This window comes from Centroberyx affinis, unplaced genomic scaffold, assembly GCF_046629955.1.
Source record: "Centroberyx affinis isolate AG114_WGS23_722 - 3 ecotype Tasmania unplaced genomic scaffold, CSIRO-AGI_Caff_v1 ptg000194l_1, whole genome shotgun sequence".
NCBI classification, from domain to species: Eukaryota; Metazoa; Chordata; class Actinopteri; order Beryciformes; family Berycidae; genus Centroberyx; species Centroberyx affinis.
In genome coordinates this window covers 62,773-79,979 of record NW_027278887.1, presented here as the reverse complement: position 1 = coordinate 79,979, position 17,207 = coordinate 62,773, and the positions used below count along the sequence as shown (strand labels likewise).

General features: G+C 40.2%; 1 protein-coding gene across 1 annotated transcript; it reads right to left on the bottom strand.

The window, feature by feature from the left end:
* Positions 1-995: 995 nt before the first annotated feature.
* On the bottom strand, positions 996-16,216 carry LOC139660096 (cyclic nucleotide-gated channel beta-3-like). The gene is made up of 19 exons (XM_071538152.1): positions 16,115-16,216; positions 15,369-15,417; positions 15,231-15,286; positions 13,132-13,283; positions 10,053-10,213; positions 9,091-9,426; positions 7,406-7,614; positions 7,146-7,196; positions 6,951-7,037; positions 6,757-6,821; positions 5,961-6,083; positions 4,823-4,964; positions 3,665-3,824; positions 3,374-3,471; positions 3,192-3,275; positions 2,690-2,808; positions 2,111-2,263; positions 1,135-1,285; positions 996-1,016 (listed from the first exon to the last, which is right to left on the bottom strand). Exons 1-19 carry the CDS (start codon positions 16,214-16,216, stop codon positions 996-998), a joined length of 2,319 nt encoding a protein of 772 aa, XP_071394253.1.
* Positions 16,217-17,207: the final 991 nt, after the last annotated feature.

Sequence of the window (17,207 nt, the reverse complement as noted above, 5' to 3'; positions counted from 1 at the left end):
CCATCCAGGGTAAATGTGTAGTCTGTGCTAGGGCTATTTCTGCCCCTTCTGGCTAAAGAGTTCACAGATAGAGCGACTACTTAGTTCATTAACCCTCACAATGTCCCTGTCTGGCTAAGGGGATTAGTCAGCACCACTATCCCTCTCTCTCTCTTTCTCTCTGGCCTTGAATTCCTACTGTAAAAATACAATGCTGACAGACAGATGAGAAATAAACAGGGCAGAACGCTAACTTGCCAGATGTAGTAGTTCAGTCAAGGAGTTATTTATTAAAGTCATACCGGACTGTAAATGTCAAAGCAGACAGAAGTGTATCAAATATTACATTGAAGTGTCAGCTATACTGTCACCATTGCTATAATGCTGGATAATATTGTTTGGTAGGCACTGCTTTTACAACTACTGTGCATTGGCAAACTGAAAAAAAAAATATATATATATATATGGCTGACAAAAACAGAAAAATATATGGTGAATAGACAAATATAAGCATAAGACAAATCCACTAGGGGCAGTAGTTGAAGTTCACAGACTGATACTCTGTCTAGCTTCAAATATTGCACATCTCATCACAATGTTTTGAAAAATGTAGGTGCCATTCATACCAGGCCTTGGACAAATAGTATTGGTATTGGTTTGTTTTACTCTGCTTGTAGTAGCAGGTGGGTGGGGTTTGCCGCATAGGACAGTACAGTGCCTGCCAGAAAGTTTAGGCAACAACTGGAAAGTGTTTAAAATTCTATTTAGTATATTTTCCTGTGATTTCCTCCAACTTACCTGACGCTCACAAACCAAATGTTAATATAATATTTTCCAATACTATTTGACCCAGGTAAATTACAGAAGCATTCCTTTCAAACAATATGTCAGAATAACAGAAAACGCACACTCAGTACAAACGAGTCATAACAGTAAGAGGTTGAAAATAAACTGTACATTCACTCCCAAAAAGGAGTTATAAAAAAAAAAAAATCAAAATAAGTAGACTGAAATCCTCACTGTTGAGCAGCAGCACTCTGGGAAAAAAAGAAACACAAATTGAAATGTGTTACAAAACAGTCAGCACCTCCACTGCATTTACTTTAATATGACAAAATGTACGTACGTTATTTAAAAAAAAAAAAGTATAATTACCCTGATTTTTTCAAGGAATGTTTTGTTCATATTTCCACCGACGGCACGCAGCAGTTTGGGTGTGGGCGGTTTGGGTCCGAACAGTGCCAGCCCCTTCTTCTTCTCCTCTTCAGCTTTAGCTGCTGCTGGACCCTTGGCCTTCATTAGTTTCCTTTAAAGTCACACACAAACACACACACACACACACACACACACACACACACTGCTCAGATCTACAGGGTTGATCAAACATTAAGATGAAATGGAACGAATGCCCTCTGATACTCCAACTCCCAAGTATACTGTAAAACCTGCTCAGGAGAAGAGACAATATCTTGCTTCTAATTGAATCTGTATAAAGCTTTGTAGTTGAGTCACAAATCTCCCAACAACCACGCCTGGTGTCAGAGGAGTCCAGTGTGTGAATAATGTCTAAATATATATCAACCATGTGAAAAAAGAGATATATATATAGGCTATATTTAGTCTTATTTAGCCCAAACTAATAGCTACTAAAACATTGCAGCTGAGGAGTCAGCTCAGTTAACATAAACAGTTCTTTTTTTAGCTTGTTAGCTAACTCAGCTCTAGTCAGATAATTTAGCAAAGCAACTAATGGTGATAATAGTCTAGTCTTGTTTATTTATAATACATAATAAAATGGAACTACTTGCCACCTAAGTACTAGCCACATAGCATTAGCTATTTTGCACATCAGATGTTTTAACTAGGTACTTAGGTAGCTAGTTAACTCTAAAAAAATATATACCCTTGACTAGCTAACTAACAAGCTAAACACAAAAATCATTAGTCTCCAGATAAAACAGCACAGAAATTAAGCTGATACTGTAGTCATGGCCGAGTCGTAACTTTAGAAATACGGTTAACTGTTCTTAAATAGTATTGCCAAAAGCTGAGGACCTCCAATATGGCTACTACAGGGCGTGTTACACCACCTGAAAGCCCTCTATTTTCTTCAGCCAGCACTCTGACTCACTTGCCCTTCCTGGACAACACCTTCTGAGACTCCGGGTAGTGGACCAGGATGTCAAACAGGTCTTTCTTCTCCAGGACAAAGAGGTTAGCAAAGCCGTAAGCTTTGACGTTAGCCGTCCTCCTGTTCCCTCCGTCTTTGGAAGACTGCAACAGACTGAGAAAAAATGTCTAAATTACTTAAAGACCCAATATGGTGTTCTTTGTCTGGGGATTTGAATCCATTGTTAGAGTTTCACAGAAAGTAAAGAGCTGGCACAGTCAAGCGTTGGTTGCACATACAAACTGTTTATGACATGCTCGTACTGATGGGAATCAAACAAAATGTTTGTACTGTGATTACCTGCTTCTATAAGCTGTCGAAACACTTATTTTTCCACTTTTCTGTTTGAATATTCTAATGTTCTGTTTTTACTCAAGCATTTCTGTTTGAGACATTGTTTCTGCATAATATCTTCTGTTTTTTAAAGTCACACCATAGGGTGCTCCAACTTGAAAAAGAGAACAGATGTCACTGTCAACATACTGTTCTCTTCACCAACAATAGCAAAACATGGACTTTATCACACAGTTAAACCCCTACCTGATTTCTCCGAACACGCAGCCAGCCTTCAGTGTGACAAACACAATGCTGTTGTCAGGTCCTCCCACCACCTGCACCGCTCCACTTTTGATGACATACATCTCTTTACCGATATCACCCTGCAGAGAGGTGAAAGCCATGCAGAGGCAGAAAGATAACAACAATAGATGGTTTAGAGGCCGGGATCACCATGTTTCCTCAAATAGTAATTTACACAAGGGTTTGAGTGATATGGGAGTTTGAAGGCTGATATCAATACCAATATTTCTGGATTGAAGCTGCTGTTTGCAGATATTTTGTGTCAATATAATACTTTAAATTTGATGATTTTCATGCCAAAAAAATCCCCCAAAAAGTAGTCAGTATTTCCCTCAGAATTTAATTCTTCTGAAACAGCATTTAGACCATGGAACACTAAAACTCTGCTTTGAAACCCAGGAAAATAATAATAATAATAGTAATAATAATCATAATCATAATCATAACTCTAATATACACTCACTTTCTTCACAACAAAGTCTCCAGGTAGGTAGATGATAGACTTGAGCCTCAGTAACATGTCTACCAACATCTGCTGGTCGCAGCCCTGTTGAAATAACACATCATCATGCAATCCTGTTGTCCAGTTAGTAGTGTGAGTGTGTGGTGTTTGCATGTGTGTTTGAATATGCTTGCACTTGTCACCTTGAAAAGATCAATCTTCTGGAAGGTCGCCAGATTGATATCCACAGCGATCGCTGTTCTCATCACCAGAGGCATCTTATCCAGCAGCTCGGACTCATCTGGAAGCATCAAGATGACACACCCCGCCATGACAAAAAGTTAGAATACTAGGCGCCACAAAGTGTCCTCCTGTCACATCAGACAGTAGAACATCTCCCCCCATATGCTTTCATCTCTGGTGTTTTGTCAGCTATCAGAGAGGAGATGTCATGAACTGAGAGAAAACTTCAATAACTCTTTGTCCACACTGACCCAGCATGCCCTGAGCGTCCCAGGTGTAAGTGTACCAGGTGCGGACCCTGTTCTGCACCAGAGAAGGGATGCGGTTGGTCACCATGTAGGCCACGGTGCTGTCCATGGAGGTTCGGAAGTAGGTCTGGCCTTGCGTGGCTGCACCAATGACGTCTCTCATCTGAGGTGAGAACAAGGCAAGAATGAACACACAAATTGAAAAACATAAGGAGTAAGACTTTAGTTAAGTGGTCTACCATTCTTGTCATTGATCACTGAACACTAGTTTAAAAAATGGTGCTACTGTGTCAAATCAGTCACTCTGAATTGATCCTATTAAACAGGAAGGACCCCCCACCCCAACAGTACTAATTATACCGAGGTATCACAATTATTTTGACAATGACTGAAATGTTAAATGTTATTTAACTGAGTCATAGGTTACTTCTTTCAACGTACTACATGCAGCATTTTTAAACATCAAGATATCATTGTGAAATTTATTGTGATACCTTAGTATAATTACCGTAAACAAATGAGACCATGGTGGAAATAGTTGGTATCGGCCAATTATTGTGGTATTGTTAGTGCTAGTGTTTCTAAAACCAAGCTATTTGCTCCATTTACACTGAAGAATGGTGCCCTCTTCCTGTATTGTGCTGTAAAGCAATCCAGCAAATTTCCCACCAAATCTAACCCGGTGTCACACAATGTAAAATGCAGTGTAGAGGCTGGTAGAGGCTGCCAATCTGATCGTCTCGTTTGTTTACAGTGATTATTCTAACGTCTCAAAAGATCGTGTTAATGACTTATTGATCTTAAAATGCTACACATCGCACCTTTAACATTTTTCACAATCAAGACTCCACATGGAACTAATGAAATATCATGACTTTTTGAGTGACGGATGATGTGATGGTAGAGAAACTACTATGGTGTATGATGACAAACTATGGACAGTACATTTCTAGATGGACAGAAGTTCCATTCCTCTATTACTACTTCACTACATCAACGAGACAGGCGGAAAAAGGGTAACAACATGCTAAAGTGGAGATGTTAACATCTATCAGGTTCCAGATGAATTCGGGATCACGGGGCCCTGGCTTATGCTACGGGACCTCTGACTAGCAGACACAGGGGTAAGGGTTCATCTGATGGGACGTTTCTCTGTGTTACCTGTCCAATCAAACTGGAGAACACAAAGACACCCGTGAAAAAGTTTGTCATCTGAAAGGCAATCTCAAAGACGGTGTGGGGTTCGTTAAGACCCCCGATGTTGATCAGACTGCGGACGGCAAAGTAGTAACAACGCAGGTACCTGTGGAGAGGGTCGGGGCATTAGAGGGGCTTTTGGAAGCTATACTATCATTGGCCAGTGGGTTTTAGGGGATGGATAGAGGAGCATGTGTGTGTGTAGGGGGGTGAAGTCGGTTCAAGGCATGGTTTGGATTATCTTTTACATATTTCTGCCTGGTTTCATGCTTTATTCCCAAGATGTCTCGCTTAAAAAATTGAGAGAACGGTGAAATTTGTTGCAATTGCTTGAGTCACTTGCCAAAAGAAAGAAAAAGAAAAAAGAACGTCACACGAAGAAAATAAGCATCCCAATACAAGTTGATCAAAACCCCAAAGCAAGCTGATTAAAAAGAGAAAAGAAAAAAGAAAGTAAACTAAAGCTACCTGGCCGAGAACGATGGACAAAAAGAACGCCCCGAAAAGGTAGTTCGTCATCTGAAAGATCTGTCCGAACATGGTGTCTGGCAATGGCAACTCAGCGATCATCAGCAGGGACTTCTCCGCATAGAAGAAGCAGCTGAGGTAACTACGGCAGCAGTAAAGATGGGAAATACAATAGAGTTTACAGTTTGGATTTCCTTTGCATATGTCAGGGATGGATACTCTATAAAGATTCGGAAAGACTGGAACAAAAAAAAAGATGTCTTATGTTCAAAACTCATGTTCAGTTGCCACATTCTTCAGTGTTTAAGACATCTGGAAATGAAATTTACCAGTTTACCACCATTTATTTTTTAACATACTGTATACTAAAGTGTTAGCATGTGCATCGGACAGAGCTATCTACCGGAGACACAGAGATGATTTCGGTTTACTTTACAGCACCTTGTAACTATGTTAACTATAATTACAGTATAACTATAATTTACTACAACACATTGCTGATCTTTAGATAATTTCAAAGTGTGCAACATGCAAAACATGCAGAAGATGCAATATACATACACACCACACACACACACCATTTCTAGTAGCCATAAAGATTGAAATATAAATGCATGAATATCATGGTACTTACGCACTGCCCAGGCCAGAGTAAACCCATTTGGTCTTGCCGATGCCCTGGTAGTCTGAAGCCACGTAGTAGATGCAGGCGTTGATGTGGAGCATGAAGAGCAGATATCCAATGGTGCGAATCACTCTAGCAGACGAATAAGGCAGTTAGCATTCACTCCCTCTCTTTATCTGTCTGTTTCTCTTCATCTCTCCATCTCTTTCGATCTCTAAGTTCACTTCAGTGGATGCTTTATTGCCATGGCACAGGGATTCCACACATTGCCGAAGCAGAAGATGACCAAATGAATTACATTCACCACAGACCAGTAACAATCAAACGAGAACAGATTCGCTATCTAAAGTGTTATTACTCATTCAGTATTGTGGCCTGTAATAGAGTGGGTAGCTCATGTGAAATAACACATTTTGCAGCTCAAATTGTAAACTGACTGGTTTTGCCATATACTGTAAATAGGGAACTTTTCAAGACTGGGGAGATTGTTGAATTAGGGGAATAAGTTATGTATTTTGTCACTCTTACATCTTCATATCTCTCTGTGTACTAACAAGTGAGATTCTGTCTCAATCTTCCCTTGATGACAAACTGAACACAGTCAATTTTCATAGTTGTTTATGGCATAAAGACTCCAGATACCAAACTTGTCAGATCTGTCTTCAGTGAACAGTCTAATAAAATGGGGAAAAATGGTTGCAAATGTATTAAGCATAGATCTTTGAATCATTGACTGTGTGATGACAACAATGGTGGCACAATGATGGCTGTTGAATAAAGCAGCAGTTCATTTTATGTGACTTACCTCCAGATGTAAGCCTTGGCCATGATGCTCTCCAGACGATCACTGAACTCAAAGAACGTATCTGCCTTAAGAGTAAGAATCAAAAACACATCATCAACTCAACTATGTTTTGAATTCATCACATAGATTGAGCACATGGCCTGACTAATCTTCCATCCACATAAGGTACACATGAGATGAGTATGTGAATTTACCTTCAGCAGACGATTGGCCCTGAAAATGGATTTGAATCCAAACTGGATGTAGAGCAAGTCGAACGGTATGAGACATATCAAGTCTATCTGTTGAGGAGAGACAGCTTTGTGAGCAAACTGAGGCGAGTTCAGCCTGAAGTGCAACAGGAGCAGTGCAAACAGCAAATGAAGATCCATGAATCCCACATGCAATACCTTGAATCTCTCTGACGCTCTGTAGTTCTTCTTCGTTAGCACCCTGTCTTTCTGAAAGGGAGAAAATGACAAGATGAGGCTCAACCTGTGTCTCATTACGATACAGAGTGAGAGTCAAAATCAAAACAGTGTCTTTAAAATAATTTTTTTTTCATATTCTCATATTCATTTTTTTTGTATATTACATGTGCTGTTATTTTCATCCTTTTCATTCTCAATGCCAGTCTAAATTGGTCAGGATTGCTTAAGGATTGCCTTACTATGACGTCGCCTCCCATGACAAACTGTTTGCGGGGCTGGAAGAGGATGCTGTCTATGAGGTAGATGAGGTCGGCCAGCAGGTCTAGGGTGAACCAGTAGGGGATGGCGCTGGCCGTGTGGTAGGGGAAACACAGGCGGGCCGTGGCGAACCAAGTGTTGTAGTTGAAGGCCAGCGTCACCAGGCTCAACCAGGCGATGTAGCGACGGTCTGGAGGTGTAGGGGTTTGGTAGAAGAGGAGGGAGATGGGAATTTAGTGTGCTGGACATAGACTGCAAAAACAAGACGATGCTGGACAATAGGTTAGACTCATATATCGGTTGTATTTGGGTCAAGGTCTTTAATTAAAAATTGGCACCATCATGGAGGTCCACTTATGGCCTAAATTGGTCTAAATATATAATGACAAGGCTAGAAAAAGAGCTAGCTGAAAAAGATTGTTGTGTGGCAGATCCATTCAGTAACGTTTTATGTAAAATTGAATAGTCTGATATGGTAGGTTTGTTTCTCCAAAACAACTGAAGTCAGTGGGGACCAGTTCTTCAGAGATCCAAAAAGACCTACAGTATATTTACACCATCATTTAGTGCAAATCTTAACTACAGCTGATTGATTTGCAACAAATAATGGTGTATAGGTCTTTCTATTCACAGTGTGATTGTTTGGCTGTTTTTGTTTTGGAACTCTAAAGAACAGGTCCCCATTGACTTCAGTTGTTTTGGAGAAGGCTGCTACCAAGTTGTGCTGGCAACCTCCCTGTGTGTTACATGGACTAACACGTTTCACCTGTGTTTCATTTGGCATGAGGGTGAGTAGATGATGACAGCATTTTCATTTTTGGGTGAACTATTCCTTTAACAACTAGGAGCCACAACAAACATAACTTCTACTGTGTTAGCTAATCAGATGGGTTAATAACACAGTGTTCAAGAAGCTGACATTATCTAAACACAAAATCAATCAGATGTATCAGTGATGAAATAATCAGTTCCCAGTCAAAAACAGCGCAGAAATGAACCATGTCTTTTCATTTCTGTTGAAACAACCAAGTACATGTAGCAACACAATCAATTGTTCACCACCGTTGTTACCAAGAGCTGAGGACCTCCAATATGGCCGCTAGAGGGTGAGTCACATCACCTGAAAGTCCTCTGTTATTTTTATGTCAGTTGTCTGACCACAGAAATCATTCCAGTAAAACCAGTGAAACCTGCCTCACCCTTAAGGAGCTGCTAACACCTAAAACAATTTCATTGGTCTGGCTTTTAATGGAGAGTTTTAGTGTCTCGAGCAAAGTGATGGTCTAAATGCTGTTTCAGAGGCTTTTTCACACTGACAATACAATTCTGGGGAACACTGTATCCTTGTAATCTTTTTGGAAGTATTTTGGCATTAAATGGGCAAATGTAAAGATATTGAACATCATCACAAGATATTGGTTATCCATGGGCAGCTTCAATCACAAATGACAAGTATTGGCCTTCAAAAACCCATACTGGTCTAAACTAATCAGGGATACAATAGATGGTTTAATCACGAACAATAAAATAATGTGATTAATCACTCAGTGTGCTTATTTGAACAAAAGTTACTATAATAAAATTACATCAGAGTCTACAAGGTCAAGTCCCAAGTCATCAGAACTCAAGTCAAGTCTTCATGCATCAAGTCAAGTCAGTACACTACCTGTGAAAGGGTCTATGGTCACCCCCAGCACAGAGTCCATCTTGTCCTCTATTGGCTTCAGCAGAACGTCCACAAGCCACCAGGTAAGTTCAGCAAGCTTGGCCTTCATCTTCTTCTCCTCCTTTTTCTCATCTTTACCCTCTGCTTTCCTCTTCTCCTCCTCCTCTTTCTTCTTCTCCTCCTCCTCCTTCTTCTTCTGCGCCGCCTCCTGCTTCTTCCTCTCCTGCTCCTCTTTCTTTTTCTTCTCCGCCTCCTCCTTCCTTATCCGCTCCTCCTCTGCTTGCCTCTTCCTCTCCTCTATTACTTTTGCGTAGTCTTCTTTGAGCAGCAGTGGTGCTAAATGGATGATATGAAGATTGAAAACTGTCATTTCACATTTCCAAAATGAAATATCCACTGTTTGAAGACAAAATGATTACTACCATGAAAGTAGAACTCAGCATGGAATTACTGAAGTTATTAACTACTTTAGGATTTCACTCATAAAATTCCTACATTTTAAAGCATGCCATCATCTGTATTTTTGAAATGCTGCTGTAACAAATGAAAATCTTTACCAAAATGGATTATATACAACATTTTGAAACATTTCTATACTGCCAGACTGCTTGTCTAATTTCCTATAAAGCTTTAATGTTATCCATATCCATTTGACACAAATATATTGTGAGCTTGGAATTATAAGGTTCTATCGGACTTTTTTATTATTTTTTTTAATCAAAATCGAGTTCATATTCATGATCTTTGAATTGTACTTTATGCTGTGCTTATTTTCTTTTTTAAAAACAAACTTTTAGGGTTAAATATTTCAACAGATAGAAAGACCATGACAGTTTTACACTTTTTTCCAGCTGGTATGTCAGATCTTTGATGCTCAATATTTCAGAAACTTGTGTGCGTGTGTGTGTGTGTGTGTGTGTACATGAATGATTCTGCACGGGTGTGTTTGTACGTATACTCACTGACAGGAGGGGTGATCTCTGGGGAGGAAGCGTACTGATCAATGAGTTTCTCCTTGTAGAGGTCTGTTCTCTCTCTCATCCGCTGGACGATGGATCTGAGCTGCTCATCTGAGTACTTGTTGACCACTATGGGTGGAGGTGGAGGGGGGGGCGCGTCTTGTCTGAAAAAGGAAGATACTGTACCATCAGTACAATTAGCCACAAAATCACTTCAACAGTAATACTAGCATGCTAATAGTGCCTGCCAAATGTCCATTTTGCTACTCTTTATCACCGATTGATATAACACAATAGTGATTCAGCCTATATCCAGTTCATGAAAGATTTTCCATTTGCTGTTCAAAACACCCGGTGTCTGGTAGCTCTTTCCTGGGAAAAATCCTCTAGTGCACAGGAAGTGATGCGTTTTACGTTTCTGGGTTGTTTGGAATCAATAGAAGAAGAACTGGGTAGTGAGCATGACCAGTGATAGCCACCATGGCTGAACAGACAAAGAAAAGAGAAATTCAAACTGCATCAACAGAAAATCCATGCTCCGCCCACACTGTTTGATTGACAGCTGATCTCTGGGAAGCGGGGACAAAATGAAAAAGCTAAAAACAAAAAAATACAAGGATCTCGCAGATTACCACTTTAGATGCAGGTATATACATACTGAAACAGTGATTTCAGAACTGTAAATCCCCACTTGTAAATCCCCCACCAAGTCCCCACTTGTATTGTTTGTACTGTATTGTTTTTTAATATCTTCCTGCCCAGGGACTGCAGATGTAAATGCACTATATAGCTAACTCTGGTCCAACGGTTGTGTTGTGCATGGCCCCTGTTAAATAAACGAATAAACTAAAACTAAACTAAATCTAAAAGCGTCAAGACCATGGCTGAGGGCTGGAGGGCTTTTTAGGATCTGATGACATTCACTGACTTTGTTTCCGTACCTCATCACTGGTAAATTGGCCAGTTTCTGGTGCAATGCTTATGGAGAACCTACAAAATTTGTAGGAGGCTGACTACACACTCTTTTACAACTCTCATATCAGTCAGCTATAAGGTGAGTCTACATCAGCTGCTTTTCAGTTATAACATAGCATAGTAATTGCTGGTTGAGATATTTACACTGTAAAATGCCTTTTTTTTTTTTTTTTTTCGTGAAAAGGCTCAGCTGACAGAGGCTCCAAGAGCAGCCCAGCAGTCCAGACAGAGCTACAGGAGATGTTCATATGTCTCTCCCTGGTGGACAGAATGGAGCAATGCATCTAGGTCAGAGGTAGGACTCATCCATAACAAGTCATCAGAAATGAATAGCCACTGCACCATAACTGCAATAATATATGATAATAAGTTTAAAAAGTGCTTTAACAATCAAATAAAACCAAAAAAACATGCTGATAAAATAAATTAAAACAAGCAAAACAGGAAGGCACCACAAGATAAAATGATAATAATAGAGGGTAAAAATTGTACACTTTTGACAATAATCACTTTTATCAGTATCAAGACCAACCGACGCCAAAATTTGAAATGTTTACTGAAATGTTTAATGTGATAATTATAATTATTTCCAATGCAATTCAACTTGTTTCAAGAAAGTGTAATTGTCTTGATAGTAATGGAGTGATCTGCCTTATTGAAGTGAAACTGCATTGAAAACAAGTGGAAGCATCTTAAAATAAGACTGAATATGAGACGAAATAACTTGTTAAGACTTGTCTGTTGTCTGCACAGACCAGCAATTTCCGTTATGACTCTCACATCACACAGTTGGAGGAATCTTACAGTAATTGCCACCACACTTTATTAAACACTTTATCACTTTATTAAACACTTCATCATTATGTATCAGTGGGCTCCGAGATAATTATGTCCCTTTGGTTGGTCCTCATTCTTCTCTAGCTGCTACTATTGGTAACTGTGGCCCAATTTACACACCGTCAATGACTTGAGTTAGACACATTTTTTTTTGCACCGATATTCAATATCTTAAAATTTCTTGACTATTTTCATGCAAATAACTCATAAGAAAAATAAGTATTCTGTTTCCCCTTTTTAAAAGCTTCTGAAACAGCATGTAGACCATCATGGGACACTAAAACTCTCCATTGAAATTAATAATAATTATAAACATACTCATGTATACTTGTGTGTGTGTGGAATCTGATCAAAATGTCTCATTAGAATCAGTTCATGTTAAGTTCTTCCCATAGACAAGCAGTGTAGTATTGATCAATTTTACAATATATATGGAATCAAACTGCATTATATCCATCATATAAGAGGTGGACGACACAGACTGGAGCAGATCAGTAATTCGCCTCACCTTTAAACTCCTGACACTCTAGGCTATTTATTCCACATGCCACTCAGGCTGATGGGTGACTCCTCTAACAGTGCTTCACACTCTGCTTCACCTCTAGCTCTTACCACAACTCCTCCATATCTAGCCGATGAAACATTTCCAACGCGTCTCCTTGGTTGGAAAGTAATATGACATGTGTTTACAACTGAAAGGATCAGCTGTATGTGCCTTTAACCTGTCGCCTTCACTTGTTTGATTGCTCGGCCATAAGCAGCCTCGGTGAGCTTCTTATGTCTACAAAGCTGAAAAGCCTTTAATCCACTTTCAGGTCGTCCCTAAACTAATCTGCATGTTGCTGTACCAAGGGATAGAGATCTCACATGCTGCGTTCATCTCTGAGGGCTCTCTCTCTCTCTCTCTCTCTCTCTCTCTCTCTGTCATCTTGCCAGGGAATCTTATTAATTAGTGTCCACTGGGTGATTAATTTGATACTAGTTTGTGGTGTCAATGTCTTGGCAGGCATGCTTTTTGGAAAGCTATGGGGAAGTTTGGATGCAGGGCAGATACTCTTGGGATAAATACATCTAATGGAGCTGTAGTCCTTTGCAGTTGCTGTTATATGTTCACTGCATCTCCCCTTCAATGCAATTAAATGTCTGAAAACATAAGGTGGGAGAAACATGTTTGCTGATGACGAAGGTGTATTTGTGTCATTGTGATTGTGGCCAAATCATTTGAAAAAAACCTCTGTAGAGAAGAATCTACAATGGGTGCAGGTCTTACCCCTCAGGTCCAGGGTCTGCAGGAGCCGGAGCAGGGGCTGAAGCCGGAGCCGGAGCCGGAGCCGAAGCCGGAGCCGGAGCCGGAGCCGGAGCCGGAGCTGAGAAAGGGGTAACAATTAGAAGAACATTGTTAAAATGGGTAGGTCGAAGCATCTGGTAGTGCCTCAGAGTTTTACACCTCCATGAGAAAGAATGCCTCTCTGATTGGTACTGTAGGTGAAATGGCTAGACGTCTCGATGTGTTGGAAGGCATTGGAAGGGCATTACAATGCTACTGACACTGGCAGCTGCACTGGCAGCTTATAGAGATTGAAACATGGAAGAGAAAAAGATTGGGGATAACGTTGAACATAACTCATGAAACAGACTCATAATGTCCATGAAGCCCATGAAGTCCATGTTCTAAGGATATGGTGTGCTCAGTCCACTGAGCTGAAAGTCCTACCATAGAAAAAGCACTGATTACCCCCGCCATGGAGGTAATGTTGTCACCCGTGTCTGTTTTTGTCCGTCCGTTCGTCTGTTAGCAGGATATCTCAAAAAGTTTAGCACGGATTTGCACAAAGCTTGGGCTGAAGGTTGGTTATGGGCTAAGGAAGAACTAATTCACTTTTCATGTCAATTGGCCAAAAAGGGGCGTGGTGGTGGTGGGCATGGCATATCACCAAAAGGTGCATAACTTCCTTGCGAGGTGTTGTCAGACATGGTGGAGGGCTGTGCTATACTGAGCACGTTTTCTAGGTCTCTGTCTGGCTTGTAGTCAGTTAAGTATAGTAAAAGTATGGTCAGCTGCATTGGTGAAAGGATACCTGTTGCACTAGACCCTCACCTTACTACAAGACAGGTAAATGAGCAGGCTAGGCCTTTTTATTTGGATTAATGATCAACAAGTTAGCAGAAGTCCATTAACTTCCTATAGAGCTGAGCGACCAGGGAAACTGGGCAAGGCTGATCTTTTTATGGTCATTGGCCATCAACAGCCAATCAGAGTTCTGTACTTCTTTGTTTCGCTACTGATGTGATTTCGCTTCATGAACAATATATCTGCCTGGCAAGTGCAAAATGCATGATTCCAGCCATTCAAAGCTTCCCAGTTCTCTACAACTTTTCTATGAAAGCCTAGAGGAATAAATGTCTCAAAAACTACGCTTGGAGAACGGTTGCATCCATTGTTGGGGTTGATGGTAAACTCTGAAGGAATTTTGTTGGCTGGTTATGGCAAAAGGCAATACCAAAGCAGCGAAAAATACATGATTTGTATAAATATATTGCTTATTTTTCTTGGTCGAACTTTGCTGCTGCAATGACCCATCAAACAAGTTGCTCACAGTTTGAACAAGCAGTCAGAGTGGTGTTTTTCATCCACTATGTTTCTGCAGGACCGGGTTTTTAGACTTTTTAAATCAATTTTGCAGATAATTCTGTAATTCTATTGGTGACTTTACGTTATGGTGCAATGAATTCTTCCTTGAATTTAATGTTCTCAATACTAAGGACGTGGAAATAGATTGTAAAAGGTTACAACACCAGGGTTGGGGCCATTCATGAATTGAATTGGGAATGCATGGTAAATTACAATTCAGTTCCTGCAGTGTGAGGGTTAGGGTTAGTGAATGTCACCCAGCTGTAAGGAGACAGAATGTGAATTGAATTGGAATGACAAGAAACAGAATTGAATTCCGTTAAATTCCATGAAGTTCCACTTCTAAGAGAGTTTGTCTCAACTCGCTGAACATTATAACTCAAAGATTATGAATCAAATAAAAGACACTTCAACAAATCAAATAAATCCAATCATAATGTATGGATTATGATTATGTTATGCATCAAACACCACCTGAAAGGTCCCTTTTATGATATGAAGGTCCCATTTTATAATATTCAGTATTGATAATATATAACACTGTGTAATTCAGATATGTGGAAAGAAAAAAACAAAAATAAAAACATGGAATTTCACATAATTTCATTGAATTAATCTCAATTTCCTAATTCTGTTTCCTGTAGATTATTTCAAATTCCAATTCCAATTCCCCAGTTTAACTGGAATTGATGAGTTCATTCATGAATTGACCCCGACCGTGTACAACACACTCCCACAGCCATTGGTCCACAGAGGATAGTGAAGTGAATGTGACACACCATGAAGAACCCATCTGACACAAAGCAAACAAAAAAAAGGGACATAATCCAGTTTCCAAATATGCAATTTTGTCTCTCAAATGAATGATGACTTACCCGGCGGTGTGTCCTCTTTCTTGGCCTCCTTCTCATTGGCTGGCTTCTCCTCCTACACCACAAAGCAACATTTTCCTCAAAGTCAAACGGTTGGCTTCATTAGTCAAACCACGGCTATTAGAGAGACATTTTAATTCAGAGACCATTTTCAAAGAATAGTGGATTTAGCATACGACAAAACACCCCCCTTGCCTGCTAGGCACTTTTAAAATAAGCTCTAATCAAAATGAAATGAATTTCAATGTGCCTTTTGGGTAATAAGCAATTTCAATAGGTGCATGTAGAAAATGAAACAATCATATTTAAATCATTTTTGGCAAGAAGAATGAGGAATGGCAGCAGATAACATTCGCTATGTGATTGCTACAGAAATAAGGTAAAGTGACTTATGAGAAACCAATGGAACAACTCACTGTATTGCATTATTTGCAATAATATTTCACCTGCATCTGCATAATTGCATACACCAATTTACTGCTTGTTGTATTAGTTCTGTGTGTATGCATGATTTTGTCCTTTTTGCTCTCAATACCATTACTGGCACATAATGTATGACAGCTAATAAAAGTTAATGATAGCATCATGGAAAAATCAAGTATCATTTGAGACACTACAGACATGAATATAAACATCCAGAACAATTTGAGAAACTTAATACATTTAAAAAAATCCAATTTCTTTTTTATTTCTGGAGCATTTGACTCAGTGAAGATAAAAATTCTTACCTTTGCAGGAGCTGGAGCTGCTGCTGGAGCCGGAGCCGGAGCCGGGTCAGGGGCCACCCCGGGGGTCCCAGAGGCCCCTGGCACCTGCGGGCCCGCCAGGAGGCCCTTCAACTTGCCGAACATGTCCAGGAGCCTAAAAGTACATCTACTGTGCTGCCTGTGTGTGCGTGTGGCTACGAGAGGAATCAACCGACTCCTACGGAGCAGTGGGGATGAAAGATCCCCCTGCTGGCTTAACCCCTTCCCTCTCTCTCTCTCTCTCTCCCTCTCCCTCTCTCACTCTCATCCCCCTCTTGTCAAAGCAACACGTCCTCATAACCAAGTTGGCCCTGATGCTATTAGTCCTTTTAGAAGTGCTAATACTCTTGCTCTGAGAAGAGAACAGCCCCCACCAGCACCAGTGTCTTTTAAGCCCTTCACCACTTCTCCTATAAGATCCCAATAGGCTTATGGCTAACCACTAATGCGGGGCTAGGAGACTCTGGAGTCTACTTATGCACATACACTGTAAATGTATGGAGGACTGTGTACATACAGACTCCACCACTATCATCTCTCTTGTAGGCTGTGAAGTGCTATTACTTAGCATGGTGTGATGACAAGATGGAAAAATTCTATTTCTGAAATAATTTCTAACACATCATGTTGAATGCATTGGACCATATAGTAGAAGACCTAACTTGTAAGCTTCAGTGCTATATGTACAGAGCGGCAAGAAATATATCCATACGTGCAGGACACTCAATTACACTGCGCAGTCCACTTGGCATTGAGATTAGCTGTGTGTCTATAGGGAGACGTACCATAGTGGCCTCTTCATTACTGCAGTAACATAAAGGAAAAAGAAGGGGGTAAAGGTTAGACTCAAAAGCATTTCCCACTTGGGGAATTTATAATTGAAAGCAGCTTGGGATTAACATGTAATGAGGTTTTAAATGTTGTGAGTCAGTAGGTCCTATATGTCTCTGTGTGTTGTGTGTGTTGTGTGTGTGTGTGTGTGTGTGTGTGTGTGTGTGTGTGTGTGTGTGTCCGTAGCACAGTATGAAACCGGTCCTATTGCAGATTTAAGTGAATGACATGAAACCTACGTCTTTTCAGTTGACATAAACTGCAC

What these genes read in the sequence shown, in the direction of transcription:
- LOC139660096 (XM_071538152.1), bottom strand. Translation starts at nt 16,216, where the DNA reads ATGTTCGGCAAGTTGAAGGGCCTCCTGGCGGGCCCGCAGGTGCCAGGG. An exon ending in GGACGCTCAGGGCATGCTGG is followed by an intron (nt 3,472 to 3,664) that starts GTCAGTGTGGAC and finishes TGATGCTTCCAG; the next exon opens with ATGAGTCCGAGCTGCTGGAT. An exon ending in GAGACTTTGTTGTGAAGAAA is followed by an intron (nt 2,809 to 3,191) that starts GTGAGTGTATAT and finishes ACCTCTCTGCAG; the next exon opens with GGTGATATCGGTAAAGAGAT.